Raw genomic sequence first — 20,792 nt, 5'->3', positions numbered from 1 at the left:
CTAGAGAAGCCAACCACAGCCTGGCAGCTTCACACAAGTGAGTCACAGGAACCGCTCCAGTCTGCGGGTGACCCCCTCGCTCACAACCGGAAGATCTCTCTGAAGGTAGGGACTCCTGATCAGGGCTCAAGTCCTTTAAAAAAAAAAAAAAAAGTGGGGTGTACTCGCCAAGTTAGGCAGAATGGGTGTGACGTCACTTCCAGTGAGCTCACACACAGTGAGATCACAGGAATTGGCATCACAGCTCGTGACCTCGCAGGGAGTGACATCAGATCTTAAGACCTCACATATGTTTAGCAGGTCTGTCATGAGTAGTACATTTGAGCGCATTTCAATATTTAACTAATTCGATTTTCCATTGGGGTTTTGCCAAAATATTGTCGCAACCCAGAAGACCACTTTGGTCCAAAGATTCCCTTTCATCACTGATGCAGCACTCGGCCGACAATGTAGAGCAGTGAAGGTCGCGCAATAACTATAGTGCCAATATCGGCAACAGTTATCACAAAGCACATAAGTACATAAATAAAACACACGACACTGTAATATAAGTGGAGAAATATTGCTGCAGGTTTATTAGCATAACCAATATGCAAACAAGGTGGGTTATCTTACGGGCGATCCCAGGGCAGGCCAGCCCTATGCCGCCTGCCCGTCTGATAAGCCTAGAGAGTCACCATGGCAACGCCAACTGGTGTATACCAAATATTGGGAGGGTCCACCCCTCCCATCCGTGGACCACCAGTCCACATGCTTCACACGCCCCCCCGTGATGGGTGGGAGGAGCATACATGGCAGCCCCCGGTTGCTCAGACCCACAACCGCCTTTCGGTTAACGGGGCGCCGTCGTTCTTCCAGGGGACCCGCTAAACATCCCTGGGTATCCTGGCTTAGCACCCCGTGGTGCTGCTGCATGCTGTACCCCTTGGTATGTGCAGACACTAGATCGCCCTGTAACTCCTCCACAGCCTTGGGAGTGGCCACCGTCACTACCAGGGCCCCCCACCAAGGTAGACCTGTTTACTTACAACCTGCTGCAGCCCAAGCTTCCCCTAGGTCCAGTAGGAAAAGGTCCATGCCTAAACTAGAGAGGTGCACCCCATCTCCCTCCAGGCACCCTGTGGACTTGGCGTGTACATGACCATGCCTGATGAAGCCAAGACCTCTTTGCTCTGCGCATGGCTCCCGATAGGCCTTCATACCTACAGCATACTGATACCGGGCTTCTCCCAGGTCCAGCCAAAACAAGTCTACGCCCAACCGGGCCGGTGGCCAGCGGGCACAATCAGGACAGGTTCCCCCATCCTTTCTAACTCCCCCGTGGATTTAACTGGAATGACCTTAAACCTAAAATGGGCGATGGTCCAAGGTTGCCTTTGCATGGCTAAATAACAATCTCTTTGCCAAGTCACTCCTGCCTGGCAGTGCCCATGCGGGAGGAGGTAAGAGTTGACAAGTCTGCCTTACTTCCTCCTTCACTCCGTTGGAGTACGCCCATCGTATTCCATCAGTCACCACCAAATGTAAAGCCTTGCCCTCCCAAAATTCTGCTAGTATACCAGGGAGGGACAGGACAGAGTGACCACAGAGGAGAACAACGCCAATTGTTCTCCTGCAGATTTGTAGCTTAAAGTGTTGCCCCGTTGTTTCCCTCAATCGTACGGACCATAAGCCACTTCCACAACCTGCATAGCTGCCAGCCAGTGCTTTAGGGCGGGAGAAGTTACCCGGTACTGATACTCGCATCAAAGGTACCTGTTTCGTCGAACTCAAGGGCGGGCTACTAAGTGAGCAACCAGGCTCCGCCCTAGTATCCAGAGGTCAAACCCAAGCCCCTCCAAGTTCTGCTGCTTCACCTGCCTGTTAACACGAATCCCAGGGCAGGCCACCGGCCTATAACCCATGCATGGCCATGCCTGAGCTAAAATACCTCTGAACAGCATGACAACAAGCTAACCACCAGCATTGCGTTCTGAATGTTTCTGACACTGCCAAGCAACATGCGCATAACTAGAGCAACTGGCACCATGCCATAAAAGTATCAATTCAGCCTTCTATGAAACAAAACGTGCCCTTGTGGCAATCCGAGTAGTGCTCCCTTCAAGCCAGCAGCCCTACCCAGGCAACCCGCACCCTCTTGGCACTGGCACACCCCCGCTGCCCTAGAGTGCCTGGTCGTGTGTAGCCACAACCTATGTTTCATCACTGACGTTATATCGGGATATGATGACACATCTAACTCTACTGCTGAGTGCCCGTTGCACCATCGCAAGTATGCCTTTGCCTGCTCAGAGTCTGGCTGCAAAGTTGGATGACATTGACACCCCAGCCCAGATCGAAAATGGCAGCTTTACAGTATCTGGTGGTATAGACGGTCCCCGTACCCTGATGGAACAGAAAGCAATTCCCTTGCTCCTGTTGCGCACAAACCCAAAACCAATTGCTCACCATGGTTCAATACCTTCCTGCTGCTAAACATTCCCTAGCCGAATGTAGACAAATCTAAGTTCTGCAATGGCTCTACTTCGCAGCCTGCACCATTCCCAGTGCCGAAAAGACCTTTGTCATGCTGCCTGGCCTAACCAATCTTGCCCTGTTCTAGAAGCGCCCGCTTCAGCCGTAGAGCAAAAAATTCGCCAGTAACCCCAACTGGCCCTGATGCGAGACAAGCCAAGGCACAACAGTGAGTGTACTAACTAATAGCAGGTCTAACAGCGTCAACAGGCATCCTCAGCTTACAATAGGTGTGATGGAGTAAGGGTATCCATTGAGCATCAAGATGACAGCTTCCCATCTGCCCGACCGTGGTGGGAACCACTCCTGATATTCTAGTACACATGGTCCCTGTTCACCTGTCACTGCCTGATGTACGTGACCTAGGTACATGGTCCCCTTGCATGGCGGCATGCCATTGCGACCAACATTCCTTCCCTGATAAGTGCCACTATCTGCCTACGCTACAATCTTGCCTGGCGTTCTATCATGCCCAGATATACCACGCGATGATTGCTCTCCTCCGTCACTTGACCCGACCACACCTAGAAGAACAAACACAGCGAGAGGAAGCAGCCTGTGACCTGCCCCAAAAACCACCATCCCGCATCAAACCGACCCGATGGAAAGACAACCAGCGCCTAAAGCTCTACACCCGCGGATGACCCAGGAAATAACCAATCGTTTAACAATCGAGTAAATAACAACGGACATCCTTTCAGCATCTGAAGGCCTAGCCCTTCAGCAGAACCTGGGACCCCAGTGCCAGGCATCAGAGCAGGCCACGACACCAGTGGTGTGACTGATCTTAGCCCACTTCCGTGTGAGCCAAGGCCCGCGAAGCTCTTTTTTTTTTTTTTTTTTTTTGATCACTGAGCACACGTAAACCACTCTAGCTGTTCCTTGCCGCTAGGTTGTCTTACCCTAAGGAGCCCCAATGAACGACCAGGTAACCTTAACACTCACTCAACACTGGGCGTAACTCTTTGCTTGACCTAGATGCTGGATGCAAAGTGACACCTCCCCCTGCTCCCGACCATAGTGGTGAAGTGTCCCATGAGTGCTCGGTTAATATAAAAGACCTCGACATAACCGAGGGAGCCCTGCGCAGCTACAGACGCCTGACAGTTGTCCCGTTCCGTGGAAGCCTGCATGATCACCATTCATAGCGTTACTCTAATGCGCATAGGGAAATACATTGTATTTATAAATCTGTATGTGAGCGCAAAGGGGTTTTTTTTTTTTTTTTAATGCTACTGGTTGCGGAAGCATGCAAGTCTATCACATGTAGTATGGTGGTCCATGACTATTGTCTACTTCCCCAACTGTGATATTTACATTTAGTTAATTTCCCTGATTTCGGAATTTACGTCAGGTGGACCCTTGTTATCACACACAAAAAGGACCCAACCCGCCAACCTTTTGCTGTTAAATTTCAGACAAAAGCAGCTTACAGGTGTGTGTCAAAACCCAAATTACTGGAACTCATTTATCGACCACAGTAAGAAAATAACTGCGTGTGCCTGCTGAGCTCTGACCTTGTGACTGTGAGGTCAAACAACCTCCTGCCCGTGCATACCAATGGATATAGCCCGTAAATTGCTGTTGTGCTGTGCGAGATGTCGGGTTGTCGCTAGGAGCTCCCTCTCTTAATACCTGTGGTTACTCATCCTATTACCCCGGAGCTGTGGCCAGCCAGGACTGTAGGCTATGTCGCTGACACCGTTACGCTGTTGTAACAGATACTGATCTGTAGATAAACGCATTACCTAAACATCCATGTACCTCAGACTGTAGGCCCCTTACAGGTGAGACGTTAAAACCTTTCCTTTCCTATAACTCTTGCTGTCAACTTAGAGTTCACTTCACTATGCATTCATCAATGAGGCTAACAGGCATGTCCTCTTGAAAGTGCCTCCGTTCAGGCATGGTACGGCCGGGTCAACCACACTACTAGCCAAACTTCCTAAAGTTTTACACTCCCATGCCCTTTCAGTGTAAATATTATTTGAATCAAAATGCCCATGGTACCTACGGGCCCCGTGTCCATCCCGATGAAGGATGTGCAGTACCAACAGTGAGAGCCGAAGTCAAAACTGGTGAGCCCAGGCAGAGTCAGGCAAATCATTGCTTCCCCAGGTCTATTTAAAACATATTGAGATACCAAATACGTTAAGTCACCGCCATTGCGTGACAATTCCAACCAATAATAAGGTGCTACATGTGACGGTGAAGTGAAAATGAAGGTAACTGATACATTAGTACAGGATATATACAGTGTGCATTACATCAGATAGTCGTAACCATCAGCACAATAATTTAGAATAGAGGCACCGGAGACTTAAACAGTTCCTTCATTAATGAAAAGTGGTTAAGACATAATAGTAGACGTCTAAATCCCAAGAGCATCCGGCCATCTTCCACGTGCAAGTACAAAAAGCTGTGCATCAAGTTTGCCAGGAGGTCAATTGATTCACTAAAGGCCCCAAACGAGACAGTACGAGGCCATGTTTTGTATTTAATTAAGTTCAACTTTTAGCTTTATGCAGCTCTTGCTGCGTATTGACAAAGTTCCTTCCCTACTTCTTTCTTCACTGTCCCAGTAGTAAGGTTTTTATGGAAGTTTGTACAAATTTTTCCTCTCCCACAATGAGCTATTTAAACGAATGCCTTCCAACTCAAAGCCCCTGCATATAGCTGCAGTTCGCCGTTTGTGCTGAGTTGCTACTACTTCAGTACAAAATTAGTGTGATGCAGCCCCTATGTTTCATTGAGCTATGTATCATATTTCACACAAAACAAGGCAATGATAAACATGACCCCTACCTTCCTCCTCAAAGTTAATTCTAATTTGTGCCAATCAGATTATGTTGTCCCCTAAAAGCCCTTTCCATATATTTCCTTGCCGGATGAAAAGCATTTCACACCCATGAAGCAAAGTTCATAACTGGTGCCTGGTCAAAACTGAAGACTTGAGGCAGTCTACTCGACTGTGCTCCTCTCCATAATAAGATGGTGCTATCTAAAAAGTCTTCAAAAAAGTTAAACCATATCCTGCAATGTAACAACAAATAAACAATCTCTTTCATGCGGGCTGACGTCCTAATTACAACTGATGCAGGATTGTAGCCTCGGTCTATACACACACGGAGTACAGGAGAGCGTGCGCCCGGCAGGGCAGCCCTCACTCTTGGTCTCTCCTGTCCAGGGCTTCCTGTGCCCGTGACCAAAGAGAAACCCTTTCTGTTCATGATCGCAACCTTGGTGAGATGGCCCGCACCCTACTGCCATCCCCTGAGGCATCTCACGGCCCATGCGCTGACCGCATCCCCCCCATGCCGTCGTTCGACCTGCCACCATGTTATCACAGCCAGACACTGGGAGACCGGCTCTAATCATGCTTATAGTACAGGGCTGTTGGCTTGGTCAATGGTTGCACAAGATAATTAAGTAGCAACTCAGGCATGTCCAAGATGTAAAAAGCTTTTAACTTACACATTTAATGAACCAGCGCGCGGCTGAAGGCAGGAGTTTAAACAAAGTGCCCAGCAGAGATGGGTTCCATACACGCTCCTGCAAAATTACTTTAGCCCGTTAATTACCACCTGCCTTCGGCGAGGCCAGGAGCAAGCCTGCGTGCCTGGGGGTGAAGGAAGTCAAACATAGCGCTCCTCACAACCGCACCCACTCTGTGGAGTTACTGCTTACGGACAGGGACTAACCTGTGTGCCTGAAAGAGAAGGGATCAAGACGAGCACTCCTCTGAATGAGCTCAGCAGCTGGGGCAAGTCCTGCTGGACTTAGTTGGACCCCCCCCCCGTCCCCCCCCCGTCAAACCCGGCCGGATGACGACGCGCAGGCGGCGACCTGTGCGTCCGACACCAGCTGCGAACGTCACCTGGAGGCAGGTAGCTCGGAACCGCAGGGCCAACTGGATCAAATCCGGGGATAGGCACTCCCAAACGCCCTACTCTACCGTCGCAGAGCATGGAAGAGTCTCAGCCTCCGCTGCCACCAAAACCCGACTCACCTCAGGGCGCCAAGCGCCTTCCGCCTGGAACAGGGGGGGGTGGGGGGCGGCACATGTGCCCCAGAGAAGATGGCCCCCGCCGACAAGCGCATACATGGGCGGAAGGATCGTGATGGGTTGGGCCCGCAGTTACTAGTGGACGCGACCCCGAAGCTCGCACTCGCGATTTTGGCACCAAAGTCCGAAATGCTAGTGGCGCGAGAAGAGTCCCGGGAAAATAGGGCGCAGCGCAACTGATGCTGGACGCGACCCCGGATCAGGGACGCAGAAGTTTACATAGTGCGGGATCGACCAAGGTGTTGGGACGCCGTAGAGCACCGTATTTACATAGCCATGCAAGTGGGGGAGGTAACGTGAAAGAAACGCCGCTTACCCACTTTCCGCGGCGGGCGAGGATGGCCCGGAAGGACTTGCACCCTGCCCCTCCCCCAAACCCCGCCCAGCAGCAACCGGAGTCGGACCCCACCAAAGGACACCGCCCGTTAGGTGCGGCAAACAAGCCATTTGCCTGCCCCCCTCTACAAGGTTTTTAAGGAGAGGAAACAGCGAAGAGCATCAAGCCCTAAACGAGCATCTTGGAAGGAGTCTGAAGGGCCCAGGCTCACCGTCACAACATTACAAAACACCAACAGATATTTCCTACCCGGGAAATGGCGCGACTCTCAACCATGGGTCAGCCTGAGTACAGTCAACCCATTCCACCATGCTTGTAGCGAACGCCTGGCAGCTCGAGGCCTCCTACGCCCCTGAACTAACTGCCTCGGCCTCAGACACCGTGAAAGAAATGGGACATTCGGAGCCAGAAGCAGCCTAACAGTTGCCGGGTACTGAAACCTGATCCGGGCTTTCCCAGTGACGCTACAACCCCGGTGTTGCATAATTATATAGCGCGAACTCAACCCAAAGGTACTGCAGCGCTGTACACGAGCACCTTATATACATTCACATTCAGGCACGCGGAGATTAAGTTATTTGCCCAGATCCCCGGCTGTGGACGCGACCACGAGGCTCGAACCCAAGGTCTGCAATCTAGCCGCCGCACCACATCCCGGCCTCACACCCAATGCGAGCCCCTTCCAGGACAAATAACCAAGGCTGAGGGGGGGCTGGCTGCGGGAAGCCGCCGACTAGGACACGTCTAACTGCCGGCTTACACGCACAAATTCTAATATCGCCCACCACAAGCAGACTCCCCGCGACAGGCGGACGTTCTGGGCCGCAGACGATCGTACCAGGCGAGTGATCGATCGATTGAAGTGTGACTCTGCCTCCCCAAGAGAACACGCGAACGAGCGGACAAGAGGACGAGGAGGGGGCGGAGACAGTATAAGTACCCCTGTCTCCTGCCCGCCCTCGCCGGAAACAGCTATCTGTTGGGGTCTCCCCCGGACTAGCCCAGGGACTCGACCTCCCACCCCTGTGCCTTCCTGTGGCACTAAGGCGGCCGCCCTCCAAGGGGCGGGCCGCTGCGCAACCCCCCCCCGGGCACCCTTACACACTCCAAGCTGTTGTGTAAAGCGTAAAAGGCCATTTTATTAGGACCTGGTTATCATAACTCCATGTCATTATGAAACCTAACATGCAACCATATAACTTTATTCAACAGTAACTCCTACTTCCCATCTATGTTCCCTGTAAGGTGCATGCTGGCGCGCAGGGCCTCTGCCGGAGCGCGCACGAAGAAACTTCCCGAGCTTGTTAAATCATTAACGCTGAAGGAAGCTTTCTCTTGGCGCGGGTTGTCATAGGAGCAAAACACCTACTCTTCCATAGCTTTTTTGATGGGGGGGGGGGGGGGCCTCTGGAAAGGGAAAGTATGACTTAATGGGCAGAGGGCTGTTACCAATGCCGTCTGCTGTCCTGAAGTGCATGCCCATGTGGATGCATTTAGACCTTTCAAACAGGATTCCTTTTTAATAAGCTTCCATGTGGCTTCTGCGGCCCTATGGTCGGAGCTGCTGCTAACTTTGGAGCTGATGAAGCCAGTTCGAATCTATCGCATCTCCGCAGCGCTCAACATCCTGTGATTCTGGGCAGATCACTTAATCTTCCCAGAATATAAAAACAATGCAACTGATGCTCATGTAAAATGTTCCAATGCCTTGCCCTAAATAAAACCAGCAGAAAAATGCACATTGTATTAAAATCAAAGCATTGGCTTAAAAGAGTAAAGACAAATGAATGCATTTTTGGTGGCTGATTCATACAAAGTTAAACCTGCTGAATCATAGCTTCCCTGCTTACCTTGTGCAATCTTAGACCAGTATTTTATTTGACCAAAGCTAAATTTTTCTTCATTGTTGCGTATGAAATCCCTTTCAAATGAGTTCAGAATACCAGTTGTACAAAAACCTATTGTGTGTGATTTTAATAGACGATAATGTTGCTCTTTAACAATCTGGGCCACCTACAGGGTTTACATCCGAACTGTCTTGACGATTAGTTCACTAGTGGTTTGTGTTTAAAAACGATTGACCTCATTTACAATATTTTGATGCACTGCAGGGCAGCAAGCCTTCCTGATGCACGCTTCAAAAGAAAAGGGCAGGAAAGCGCCGTATCTACAAGGCACGGCGCATTCATGTCCTTTTCCCCTGCGCTGCCGCACAATGGGCTGCCATGCGCCAACGCAGGCACCCTTGCGCCATGGTGCAAGGGTGTCTGCGTTGTAGGGGTGCTTGTTTTTGTGCAGGAAGGAACTCCTTCTTACACACACATCACAACAGGAGTTTTCCTCTTTCTATGTGCTCATAGAAAATGGAAAGATGAGGAGATATAAAGGTATTTCTCCTTGCGCCGCCCTTGCGCGTAGATATGACGCATTCCCAGGTTTATCAAACCTTGTAAATCTTGGAATGTGCCAACATCCATGGATGTTGTGTGGTAACACCCACAGCAACACCCATGGAACACCCCTTTCATGAAGAGTAAATGCGTGAAAGGGGGCCTTATTTACAACGCCAGGGAAAGCTATGCAGGGATACAGGGTGAGTGATCTCACCTCTGGCAAATACCACTAATTCTGGTCGTGCACTCGCTTGGTTAGGGATTTGTCACATGTCTTTGATGCATATGACATTGAATGCAGTGCATAGAGACCATGTTCTGCCGCATACAGGGAAAAAAATTAGAACATTGGATGGGAAGCATTCTCAAACCGTCTCCCCTGTTTCACTCTTCCCCATTCTTGCTGTTCACTCCTCCATACATCCATTCTCACCTTGACTGCCCTCTAAAACATCCTCTTGACTTTCTTCTGCTGTTCCTTGCATCCTGCGCTCTGTCATCATTCACCTGTCCCTCCCTCCCCCCACCCTGAGGGGTGGTTCCGCCCGTATGTGACTCACCACCCCTCCAAGGTTTTGCCAACTAGGGAACTCCCATAGAGCGGTTACCTGCCTCATCCTTGCTTCGTGCACATTTTAACCCTCCAACGTCCCTGCGATACCATACGGACTCATTCCATAGCTTGCTGATCATCTCGTACCTCCATCATATAATATGCATTTCCCATCCTCCAAAGGTGCACCCCATCATCTCTGAATAAAACAGTCTCCTCCAGCCTTAAACCCCCGTGGGCAATCACTTTTATATCTTTGCCTGGCAAAACTCTAATCGCTCTATTCAGTTTCCTCCTTGCCTTATCAATGGCCGCATGACTGACAGCCCCCCTCCACACTCTCCGAGGAACCAGTTCAGTCCATATTATGCACGTTCATGACAGATTCTTCTTCAAAACCTCCAAATCCCTTTCCATGTCCTACAGCAATGCTAGTCCTGACACTCTCACCAAGTCATTTCCCCCCCCCCCCAGGTGCAGTGCCAGCATATCTGATCATCCCCTCTGAGGTATCATCTTAGTTCACCAAGGCAGCAGAGCGCCCCAGCTCATTCCCCATTTACCCCACCAACAAACTTCACAGTGGCTGCTCCTCAAGCCCAGATTCCATCCGTATAAATGCTGGTCTGCATACTTGGCTGCCCAGTGCACGAACGAATGTCCCACAATCCATTTAACCGTCTTGGTTTTCGGTCCTCTCACACATCCTGCAGTATAAAGAGATTATGGTTGGCCTCCAGTAACCAACCTCTTCCTCAACCGATTTCTCCCCCATCCCCTTTTCCCTTTTGTTCTAACCTCAATCCCTCTTTCACTTCCTTACATATTTCTCACAACATTGTGAGCGCCAACATCCTATTTGCAGAAATTTCCCCCATGACCAGCCCAGATGCGCCGCTGATGTTGCTACACCTATGTGAAAAGAGTGGGTCCCGTAGTGCGCTGGCTCCCTTCCTACCCTTCGGAATCTTCTTCGTAGCACTGCCAGTAACTGAAAGGCCGCCACTCTCTCCCCAGAGGTATGGCAGACAACCTCCCCTCCTGACCGCCTCCTGTTTAACTCCTACCCCGGCCATTCCCGCACAGAGCATGCCTCGCTGCTCCCACTCTAACTCAACCACACACATCTTCCCCTCCCTTCCTGATTCGTTTTCGATTGCCTCAACCATATTCCCAAATTACCCTGATTGGACTTCACTTCACCCTATGACAGTCCAGCTCACTGTGGCGATCCCAGCAATTCTGAGACCCTAAATGCCCCGAAAAACATCCAGATCATTCATAATCTCAATATGGACACCTCAACTGTCGTAGCAACAAGCTGGTGAAACTTCCAACAACTCCCTTAACAAATCGAATGTAATGTCTTCCCTCAAGGCCCCCCCGCCTCCCAACCTTTCAGCATTCTGCTCAGCATTTCGTCCTTGGCAGGGTCAAAACCAAGTTAGTTTACTGTAAAATGCTTTAACCGCTAGTTTCCCAGCTATGGTAGTTTGTGATAAACCTTTATCAATACAACATAAAACAAAACTCAACACTCGCTGCTCCGCTGCTTGTGATATTCCTTGCCACAACCCCAGGACCCAAAAACTCTCCAAACTTTGACCACGCCAGTCTAACTCCATCGAGTGGATTCCCCCATCGATCTCTCAGCCAGGCCTACTACTTACTCCCCCTAGGCCCAGATGTCGTCCGGCAACTGTGTCCTGCACTGCTCCGCTCCAGGCACCAGTCTCCGAAATTGCAGCCACTGGAAACGAGACACAGATCCGCTACATCATTACTAGCCCCAGTCCTGTGTTTTGCACTAAAAACCACATTCAACTTCAGACATCTCAACATAAACCTGCGTAACAGTTTCAACAAACTTGGATCCCTTGCCTTCTGCCTGTTCACCAGTTCCACCACCGTTGTATTGTCCACGTGGAAAATCACCGTCCGATTCTGCAGTTCACCTCCCCACACCACCAGGGCCACCAGTAGTGGGGATAAACTCCAGGAATGCAATACTCCACCCCTGGCTCAACCAATGTGCTGGCCACTTCTCTGCACACCAACGCCCATCCCAGAACAAGCCAAAACCTGAAGCGCCTTGCGTCATCCGAAAATATCTATACCTGCCAGACTGTTCTCTTCTACAAACTCCAATATAGTCCGCCATACACCCAAATCTGCCCTGACCCCGATTGAGATCCTGACTCTGTTGTGTGGCAACACCGTGCCTGACATGGCCATGCCAAGCCGCCTACAGAAAGTCCTCCCTGCTCTCACCACCCTGCAAGCAAAATTCAAGAAGCCCAGTATCTTCTGTCCAATCATTAATTCGATCTTCTTTTCCCCATCACCTGCAACAGGAAAGCCTGCATGTCATCCACTTTCTCTTTGGGCAATGGAGCCATCCATTGCACAAAGTCCAGTTCTATGCCCAGAAATGTCAAACCACACCTGGGCCCAGCTGTCTTCTCTGGCGCTAAGGGCACCCCAAATGTTTGTGTCAACCCCTCAAAGTGCTATAACGCACTTTCACAAGCTCAGGATCCACCTTTTCCCCCATGAACAAGAAATCGTCCAGGTAATGTGATACTTCTGTGACCACTACTCTTGATAAACACCCACAGCAAGAATGTGCTGACCATCTCAAAGTGCGCAGGAGATCGCACACCTCATGGGCAAGACTCTGTCCACATAGATGGCCCCCCTCACACTGCATTCCCAATAGCGGGAAGTCCAGCGGGTGTATAGGCAGCAGCTGAAAAGCAGACTTGACCTCGCACTTCGCCATTTCTGCTCCCCTTCCACAAGCCCTCACCAAGCGGACCGCATCGTCCACTCAGGCAGACAGTACTCTCGAGTCTTCCCTCTCAATGAAGTCATTGACTGATTCTCCTTCTGGACATGATGGGTGATGAATCCTCACAAACTTCCCCTGGGTCTTTCTTTGGGACCACCCCAAGGGTGACACGATCAGGTCCTCAAATGGCCAGTCTGTGAATGGGCCAGCCATCCTCCTTGCCTCAACTTCTTTCCCCAGTTTTGCTGCCACCGCAGTCTGCAATTATTTGGCTGATTTCAAGTTGTCTCCCCAATGCCTTGCCCATTGGTACCCCAACCGGAAACCTTTGATAAACCCCCTCACTGCAACCCTATCTGGGTAAATCGAGAGCCATGAGCCCATGACCTCAATCTTAATTGGAGTAGGGGCCCTTCTGACCAGACTGTTCCCTCCCTTTTCGTGGACCTCCGCTGTTCACTTGGAGTGGCCAAGGTAAAGCATTGAGTGAGTGGATGTCTGCCCCCGCATTTGGAGCACTCCTGCTTGAATTTACATGGATGCCTGGAACAGTAACAGTTGAAGTTCCAGCAGGCCCCATTGTAGTTCCCGCCGACTAAGGTGGTCCACTCGTTCCACTTGCCCCAGTAACAGCCCCCCCCCCCCCCCCCATCCCCCGGGAGAACGCGTCTGAAAGGACCGATAGGTCACCGGCAAGCCGCTGGCTGTATGGGTGGATGTTGACGATTGTGTGGACAACATCGACTGCATCCATGGCTCCTGATCCACCTCCACCCAGGGCTTGTCTGGGCTGATGCTAACTCTAGCCCTAAAGTCTTCGTCCTAGTTGAGCCATGCGAAACCCCCAAAATGCATCTGGGCTTTTCTGAAGATGTCCATATATTTCAGCAGTGCGATCGGTCTATCTAGGTACTTTTCACAGTGAATACTAGCATAGATCAGGAACGCCGAGGCCTACCAAATGTGAACTCCCCCCCCCCCCCCCCCCCCCCATTTACTTTGGCCTTCACAGGTGCTACAGCTGTGGCTGCTAGGCCCATGTCTTACCTTCCCCTCGCCAACGTCCACCGACCGGCAGGATTTTCGCTTTCTTCCCGCAGCCCCTTCCCCCTAGGCTGTGCATCACTCCCCGTATCTCAGGGTCCTCCTTGGGTCTCCTTGTCACTGACCTGGCAGCTGGGATTTCTGTGTCACTGCCTTTGCCTTATCCTTGCCCATACTGGTCTCCTGAAAAACACCAACTTCCTTGTTTGCCCTCTCCGGGACCCCAGGGTCCCTTTTCACTCCTTCGTCCTCATTTCGCACTTCACCTTCCTCCCACCCCTCGCTCTCCTCCTCATAGTCCAACACCCACTCACCAACTTGGCCTCGGACACCACCGGCTCTCACTTTCCCCTGTACCACTCTTCTGACCTCTCACCTCCCCCGCTCTTTCCAGCGCACTTCACCGCCGCGGTCATTGCGCACTCCCTTGTAGAAGGGTAGGCCGCTGCTGACCCCCCTGCTGCTTCTGACAAGCGTCCCGGAGCCGTTGTGCGCCCCACCTTTGCCACACTCCCTTCCCCTCCCCTGCCTCAGCCACCGGGGATATGTCTTCCCCCCCCCCCCCCCCCCCACCCGGCTGCTCCAACCTGGGGGGTCTCCAACATCACCTGTCTGCCGCGCAGAGACACACACCCACTTACCTCCTGTCGTCTCCTGTTTGGGCTCCAGGAAACTGTGCGTTCTCAACTGCACCCCATGTCTCCTCCTCACACTCTGGGTCCCCCATGGCAGCCCTCTCCCTGGCCTCACACATAGCTGCCCACTTGGCCTCGGTCTCCTGGTTCAGTTGCCTCTGCTCCCTGATCTTCTCCAGTGAGAGCTCCTTCCATCTGGGTAAAGATGGGGGCGTACCCTGTCCTGGCACCCCCAGAGAAACCTGCTGTGGCTCCCTTCCCCCGTTGGGCTTGCCACCTGCAATTGTACATGGGCCCGCCCTCTTGGCCTTAATGTCCGGGCCCTGGCTCCCAGACTCCTCATGTGGTTCCTTTCCAGGGGGATGCCTACACAATGGCGAAGTTGGCAGGGTATGCTCAGACGTGAGTCCCTTGCTCACTTTGCTACTGGATTCAAGCAAGCCTGGCTGAAGACGGCTGAAATGCCAGAAATCGGTCCTAGGAAGCTTGTTTCCGGTCCAGGGAAGGCATGGCTTGGCAGTTCGGGCTGGACTGTTCCCATGAGGCACAGGGTCAGACTGATTTGCATATGGCCATGTCTGAACTGGGGTGGCAGAGTGGGCTAAAGAACGGTAATGGATCAAACCCAGATCTGTTGACTGGGTGTGAGTGTTTGATTTGTTCTGATGCTCCGTCCATCACCACCCCCTTTTGTACACAAGAGGTCCAGCGGGACACTCTTCCCCCTGGGCCCCGGGTTCATTCCACTTCAGTCCGGCGCCCGAGCTCAGCGGTGCCAGATCACTTCTTGGCTGCTCCGCCCCCGCGGATCTCCTCCCCTCGCTCACTTCCTTCGTCGGACAGCCGTGCGGGCAGGCTTCGCCTCCTGCCTCCGCGCTTCAGATGCGCCATCTTGCCCTGGCCCCGCCCCCGGGCCCAGGAGAGTGTCCTGGCGGTGAGTGGCTCAACACGCGCCGCCACCGCCGCTGCCACTGATGCCGTCCGCGCACACCGGACCGCACTAACCCATGCCTCTTCAAGCACGCCGGGACAGAGGAGGACCGCCCGGCCTGCCAGCCCCAGGCCTCGCAGTGTCCGGGCCGGCCATCCTCCACTGCCTCACAGGAAGCACTGAAACTGCTCCTGCCTTAACTGCCTTTCTGCTACGCTGACTGCACGATACTCCCAGGCCAGCTACACTGCAATGAATGAATCTTTCCCTGACCCGGTGGCGTGAGGTGTCAGGAAAGCGCCCAGAACCTCCCCTCCTGACACCTTTATGCCCCACCCTTGACCTGGCCCTCTACCCTCCCTTGTGACCCCCTCCCACCTATGTGCTTCCGGCCATGCGCGAATCACCCCGGGGGAAGACTAGTCTGCGGCCCTTGCTTCTCTTGGGGACCAACGTTGGGATTAGTTTAAAATGGAAGATTCTAGCACAAAGTAGCAGCGCAGTAAGGCGCTACAAATGCATACATGCCAACATTTCAGAAGAGCAAAGTGGGAGATTAAAAAAAAAAAAAATTGGGAGAATGGGGCCTTGAATCGGGTTACTGTCTACTGTCATGTATGGGCTTTGGAAGTGTGCTGCTGCAGGGTCGGTCATTTGAAACGCAAATGCACATTTTGTTCTTACCTTTCAGAAGCATGGAACGCAATGGCAGGCAGAGAGGCGGATGCAAGTGTTGTGCACTGGCCTGGCAGTGCATACACCACCCCCACCTCGTGTGTGGCAGCCCGGGCTGAAACAGCTTCCCGGGCACACACACAGCCGCCCCCGAGTACTTCACAGGTCTTTAAAAGACCATTCGCTTGTTAATGGGGCTTTGTTGGTTTTTCACACCTTCTAGAGCCCCTGCATCTCCACTCTGACTATTGCTGGAAGAATTAGCACGTTACTCAATACCAAGCCCTGTCACCGGAAACCCCGAGGAATCGGGTTTTTGCTTGCAGGAATCGGGAGGCGGGAGACTAGCCTTGAAACCGGTAGTCTCCCGCCTGAATCGGGACGGTTGGCATGTCTACAAGTGAAATACCAGTGAAGTCTAGTCAAACTACTGTCACATGCGCCAAAGATCACACGTCTTGGGCAGCGCTCAATGCCAGTCTGCATGCAAGCGTCCTTGAGCCAAGTCACCCATATGTGCCCTGCCCAGGATGACTTTGACTTTTGTCCTTCAGATGTCATCGATGCAACTCCATCTTCTGCTGACATCAGGCCAGCTGCGCTGCGGGACCTCTCGCCCCTAGGCATAGTGCCAATATCGGCAACACACCCAACCTGAAAACCCAGCAATACCAGAATAAAGAACACACAAGACACATTGGTTGTTGGAGAAAACATTGCTGCAGGTTTATTTTGCATGAGAAATATGCCAACATGGTGGGTCAACTTGCGGGTAATCCAAAGGCAAGCAGCCCCTCTGCTACCTGCCCACCTGATGAGCCAAATTGCACCGTGGCCTAACCAATTGGTGCTAACCATTTTGGGGGATTACCCCTTACATCCTGTGGACCACCAGTCCACACATTTACTCGCGCCTCTTGAGGGGGCAGAGCGTATCCAGGCAAGCCCCCAGTTGCTCAGATTTACAACTGCCCGAAGGTCTAATGTCGTTCCTCCAGGGTCCTGCCGTAAGGACTTCCTGGGGGTATTTGGCATTTGCACCCTTCTTCTGGTCCTGAAGAGGGCACTCCTATGTACCATTTAGCCTCTGGATTGCTCTGTAACTTCGCCTGCAACACAAAAGAACAAGTTAACAGCTTTCCTACCCTATCCACCCTTCTAGCCGACACACCGGGTAAGTGGTAGGGAGGGAGACGGCATGCCCTCAGCGCGAAAGGCTTGCCAGCTGGGTGGGGGAGACCGATATACCTGGCCCCCACCTCCTGGTGCGCCGGAAATGAGGAGTGCTTGGACATCCGGGAGGTCCAAACACTAGCCCTGTTTGTGCTATCATGTGACAATAGGGTGGCCGCCCTCTTATGGGGCTGCCCCAGCATTGGCCGCGGGCAGCCTCAGAGTCTGGGGCTTAACTAGTATTTGTCAAACCCTTCTGTTCACAAAATCCCACTAATGAATACTTGTGTACCTGCTGCACTGATGTGATTTCAAATTTGGCCTTAATTACAGATGTTATCTTAAATAAATTGGGGTTAATTTACTAAATAAGCTTCACCTGCAACCCGAATGTGGCTGACTGACAAATGCGCGGGACCGGAAGCAGTAGCAACACAACCATAAATTGAACATCCCCTTTGGAGGCCCCTCCCATCTCTAAAATTCGTTGCTCTTGGAGAAATACTACACTATATGGACAAATAAATTGTAGAATAGATTTAATTACTGCAGTAAATATCTAGAATTCACTGCTCCGTCTCGTAGTGCAAACGCAGCTTTAGAAGCGCGTTCACTAGTGTTCAATAACATGACAGTGGAACAACCTCAACTTCTGCTAAAAATCAGACCGATTGTACAGCCATGTTCATCCACACCAGCTGGGCTTAGAAAAACCAGGCCCAAGTGTTGCTATTGAATCCAACATTAGAGAATCATTTCACAGGAACAAAGCCTTGTAGAGAGGGAGCTGGGTACATTACAAACATTGAAGGGGTGGAGGGGGGCTTCGTGGCACACCTGGTGATCTGTGAGCACAGGGTTACCAACACACAGGATCTGAGGGAGAAAGAGTAAAGAGTGAGTCAAGCAAGTATGGGGGGGGGGTATTTTTGATTTTATGGAAATCTATTCTTCACTGTGATTATAATGGTTGTGTCCCAGTACGTTGAAGGAATTGTTACAATGTACTTGTAGGCTCTCTAATGCGATGTGCCGTTTAAGATTAAGAAAATAGAAATGTGTGGCTTTAGGTAAAAAAAAAAAAATGAAAAAAATGCATTGTGTGTGTATATATAGCCTAATTCCATTTGGGGACCAGACCAATAGCACTTGTTAGCCGCATGAGAAGAGATACAGTTCAAGTTGGTGTATTGTCTTCAATAGCGAAAGCATCCTCTGCACATGGTCCAGACATGTGACATGGGGTCAGCGGGCGCCTCAGCTGCATGTCCTAGAAAGTGGCCGGATATGGGGTCTTCTCTGGGGAGGGTTGAAGAGGTCATTGAACCATGAGGTCCGACAGCGCCTTACAGACTGACCCCTTTCCCCCCCCCCCTTCTCTTGTTGAAAGAAGGCTTGTGTCCTAATCTCGGGGGCAGGTTTGGAACCTCTCATTCTGTTTACTGTTTGATTTCCCCCCCCCCCCCACACTTTCCAACCACTGTTTGAATAAATCCCTAATTTTGAAGTAATCAGGTGGGTTGCTGCTGTTGCCATGAAGTCTATATACAAAGTGGAGCCCACTGGGACCAGCAACGCACTGTGGCCAGGATCTCTTTTGATACCGGTTGTCATCTACCTCCTCTGCTTCACTTGTTGATGAGAGGGCAACCTGTCTGCTTGGGGGACTGACCCATTCTTCTTTTTATTCCGGTAGATGTCCAGATGACAAAGTCGACATACGTGTGGTTCTCCAAGGAGGTGATGAGCCTCCGTTTCGACTACAGCACCATGGATCGCTACTACAAGCGGGGATTGAAATACAATGGAGCGGTAAGTCTTTCTGAGAACTCTCACTTTCTTCTATAATGAGGATCCTCTTCTCCAGACCAGACTGTGAAACCTGGGACAGGGAGGGTGAGCTCCCCCTGAAGTAAACCCTGCGTGAATGTAGTTGGGGACTTTTTCCAATAGAAATTCACGTAGATGGGATACTGGAACCAGATGCGGGTTTGGTCCTAGATGTGGCTGATGGCACTACATCTTTAGCTTATTTGTGAACTACTCTCGCAAAATACAACTCTCCATTGCAATACTCAGATCTCTCCTATACAGTGGTATGCAGATTCCAACCTTCTAACACAGCCCTCTGTTCTTTAACAGTTATAACGTATTCGAAATTGAATCTTCATATCTAGGAGTTTTTACTCTTTGGATGCCCTGATGAAGCCCAGATATGGGCGAAACCCGTTGGCTGTAATGTCTGAAATGCAAAATCCAACAAACCATATGAAATAAATGAAACCATCTCCAAAGACAACCTCTCGTCTCATTTGTGCCTGCTTGGCAACAGTGCCTCTACTACCTTTTTTGTTCTTTGCCTCCCAGATTATCGGTGTGGTAGTTGGGGACCTCTGGTCACAAGCCCACACCCCTTCAGCGCAATCATATTTGACCCAAGTATTCTTGGCTGTGGTAGTGGTGGTTGAGCAGGAGGGACCTCTGCCACCTTTTTACAAATGTTCCAAAATGAAATTCGAAATAAGGCCATTTGGGCTTCTTCAGATTTTGACAGATGTGGGACATCTCCCAAAAGCGGCGGAAGTTCCATATGCTCTATTCAGAGTGTATAGGTCCTCTAGGCACACAAATTAGGGTGGACAGGATATCTGCAGCTCCTTGGCAGATGTCCCACATCCGCCACTCTCTAGAGCCATTCATCTTTAACCGCTCAGTGGACGCCATGTGACTTCTGTAAAGTGACTTTTCCATATGACTTTTTTGAAGACTCCAAAAAGCGATCTGCATTGCTCTGAAACGTATAAGACATGAACCCTCTGCTGCCTACATTCATCGTAGGAGGTCATGCTCTCATCAGTCTGGCAACAAGCATGTGGGTGCCACTGGCTGTGTTGAGCATTTGTTTCTTCATAAATATAACCAGGCTACAGGCCTTCTCCATCTGTGCCACCAGGAAGTAGAATAGTGCATGCAAAATTCACATAATTTGCTTCAGTATAATTTCACGAAATTATTGGAAATTACGCAGAATGCTTACTTTGTGCTATATCTTAGCGTGAAATGCATTCTTGTGTCAATTTTTGGTGTACGGATGCGTTTAAACAATCTGCGCAAAAACCCCCTTGGGTTCCGTTGCCGTACATGCACCGTCCACGGTAAACTTTAACAGCGAATGGCACTTAATTACGCAAAGTGGCATAGTGGTGGAATTTCAGATAATGCAAATTTACCAAAATTATTATAATTAAAATTTTGCCCAGGCCTCATGTAGAACTGCATTCCTGTTATCCATTCGGACACCCCAAACCTACTTACGTTTAGGGACCTCTGACCACTCCCCGCTTGAAAGAATGCTATATATATTTGTGCTCTACACATTGCGTATATTGTGTTTTGTGAAGTTAACAAGTTTATATAGCAGAGTGTTAAAGTATAAAGCAAAAAAACACCAAATATTTTATCTTGATGTTTTGTGGCTCGAGATTCTACTTTGGATGTCAATATTTGAGTTCTACTGACATAAAATAGGTGAGGTGGCAGATTGTGTATTCTTGTAGTGTCGCTCCTTGGCGGTACCTTTACAGTGTCCCGCTACTCTTCAGCTCGGGTCACGCTCTACAAATAACCCACCCACACATACCTAACTATGGCCACTCATGGTCCATTGTGCATGGTCCATT

The 20,792-nt window shown here is 50.8% G+C and overlaps 1 protein-coding gene across 4 annotated transcripts in view; it reads left to right on the top strand.

Annotated features, from left to right (window-relative positions):
* The window catches only part of LOC146813442 (ovostatin-like), a 261,286-nt gene that overhangs the window by 108,373 nt on the left and 132,121 nt on the right, over positions 1–20,792 (top strand). For all 4 annotated transcript variants that reach the window (XM_085620204.1, XM_085620203.1, XM_085620202.1 and 1 more), the window contains exon 10: positions 18,809–18,924. In XM_085620204.1, the coding sequence (XP_085476330.1) occupies positions 18,809–18,924 (116 nt within the window). The remainder of the gene's footprint in view (positions 1–18,808; positions 18,925–20,792) is intronic.

The sequence above is a fragment of the Triturus cristatus genome, chromosome 7, assembly GCF_964204655.1.
Source record: "Triturus cristatus chromosome 7, aTriCri1.1, whole genome shotgun sequence".
Lineage (NCBI taxonomy): Eukaryota > Metazoa > Chordata > Amphibia > Caudata > Salamandridae > Triturus > Triturus cristatus.
This window is presented reverse-complemented; position numbering and strand designations above follow the sequence as displayed.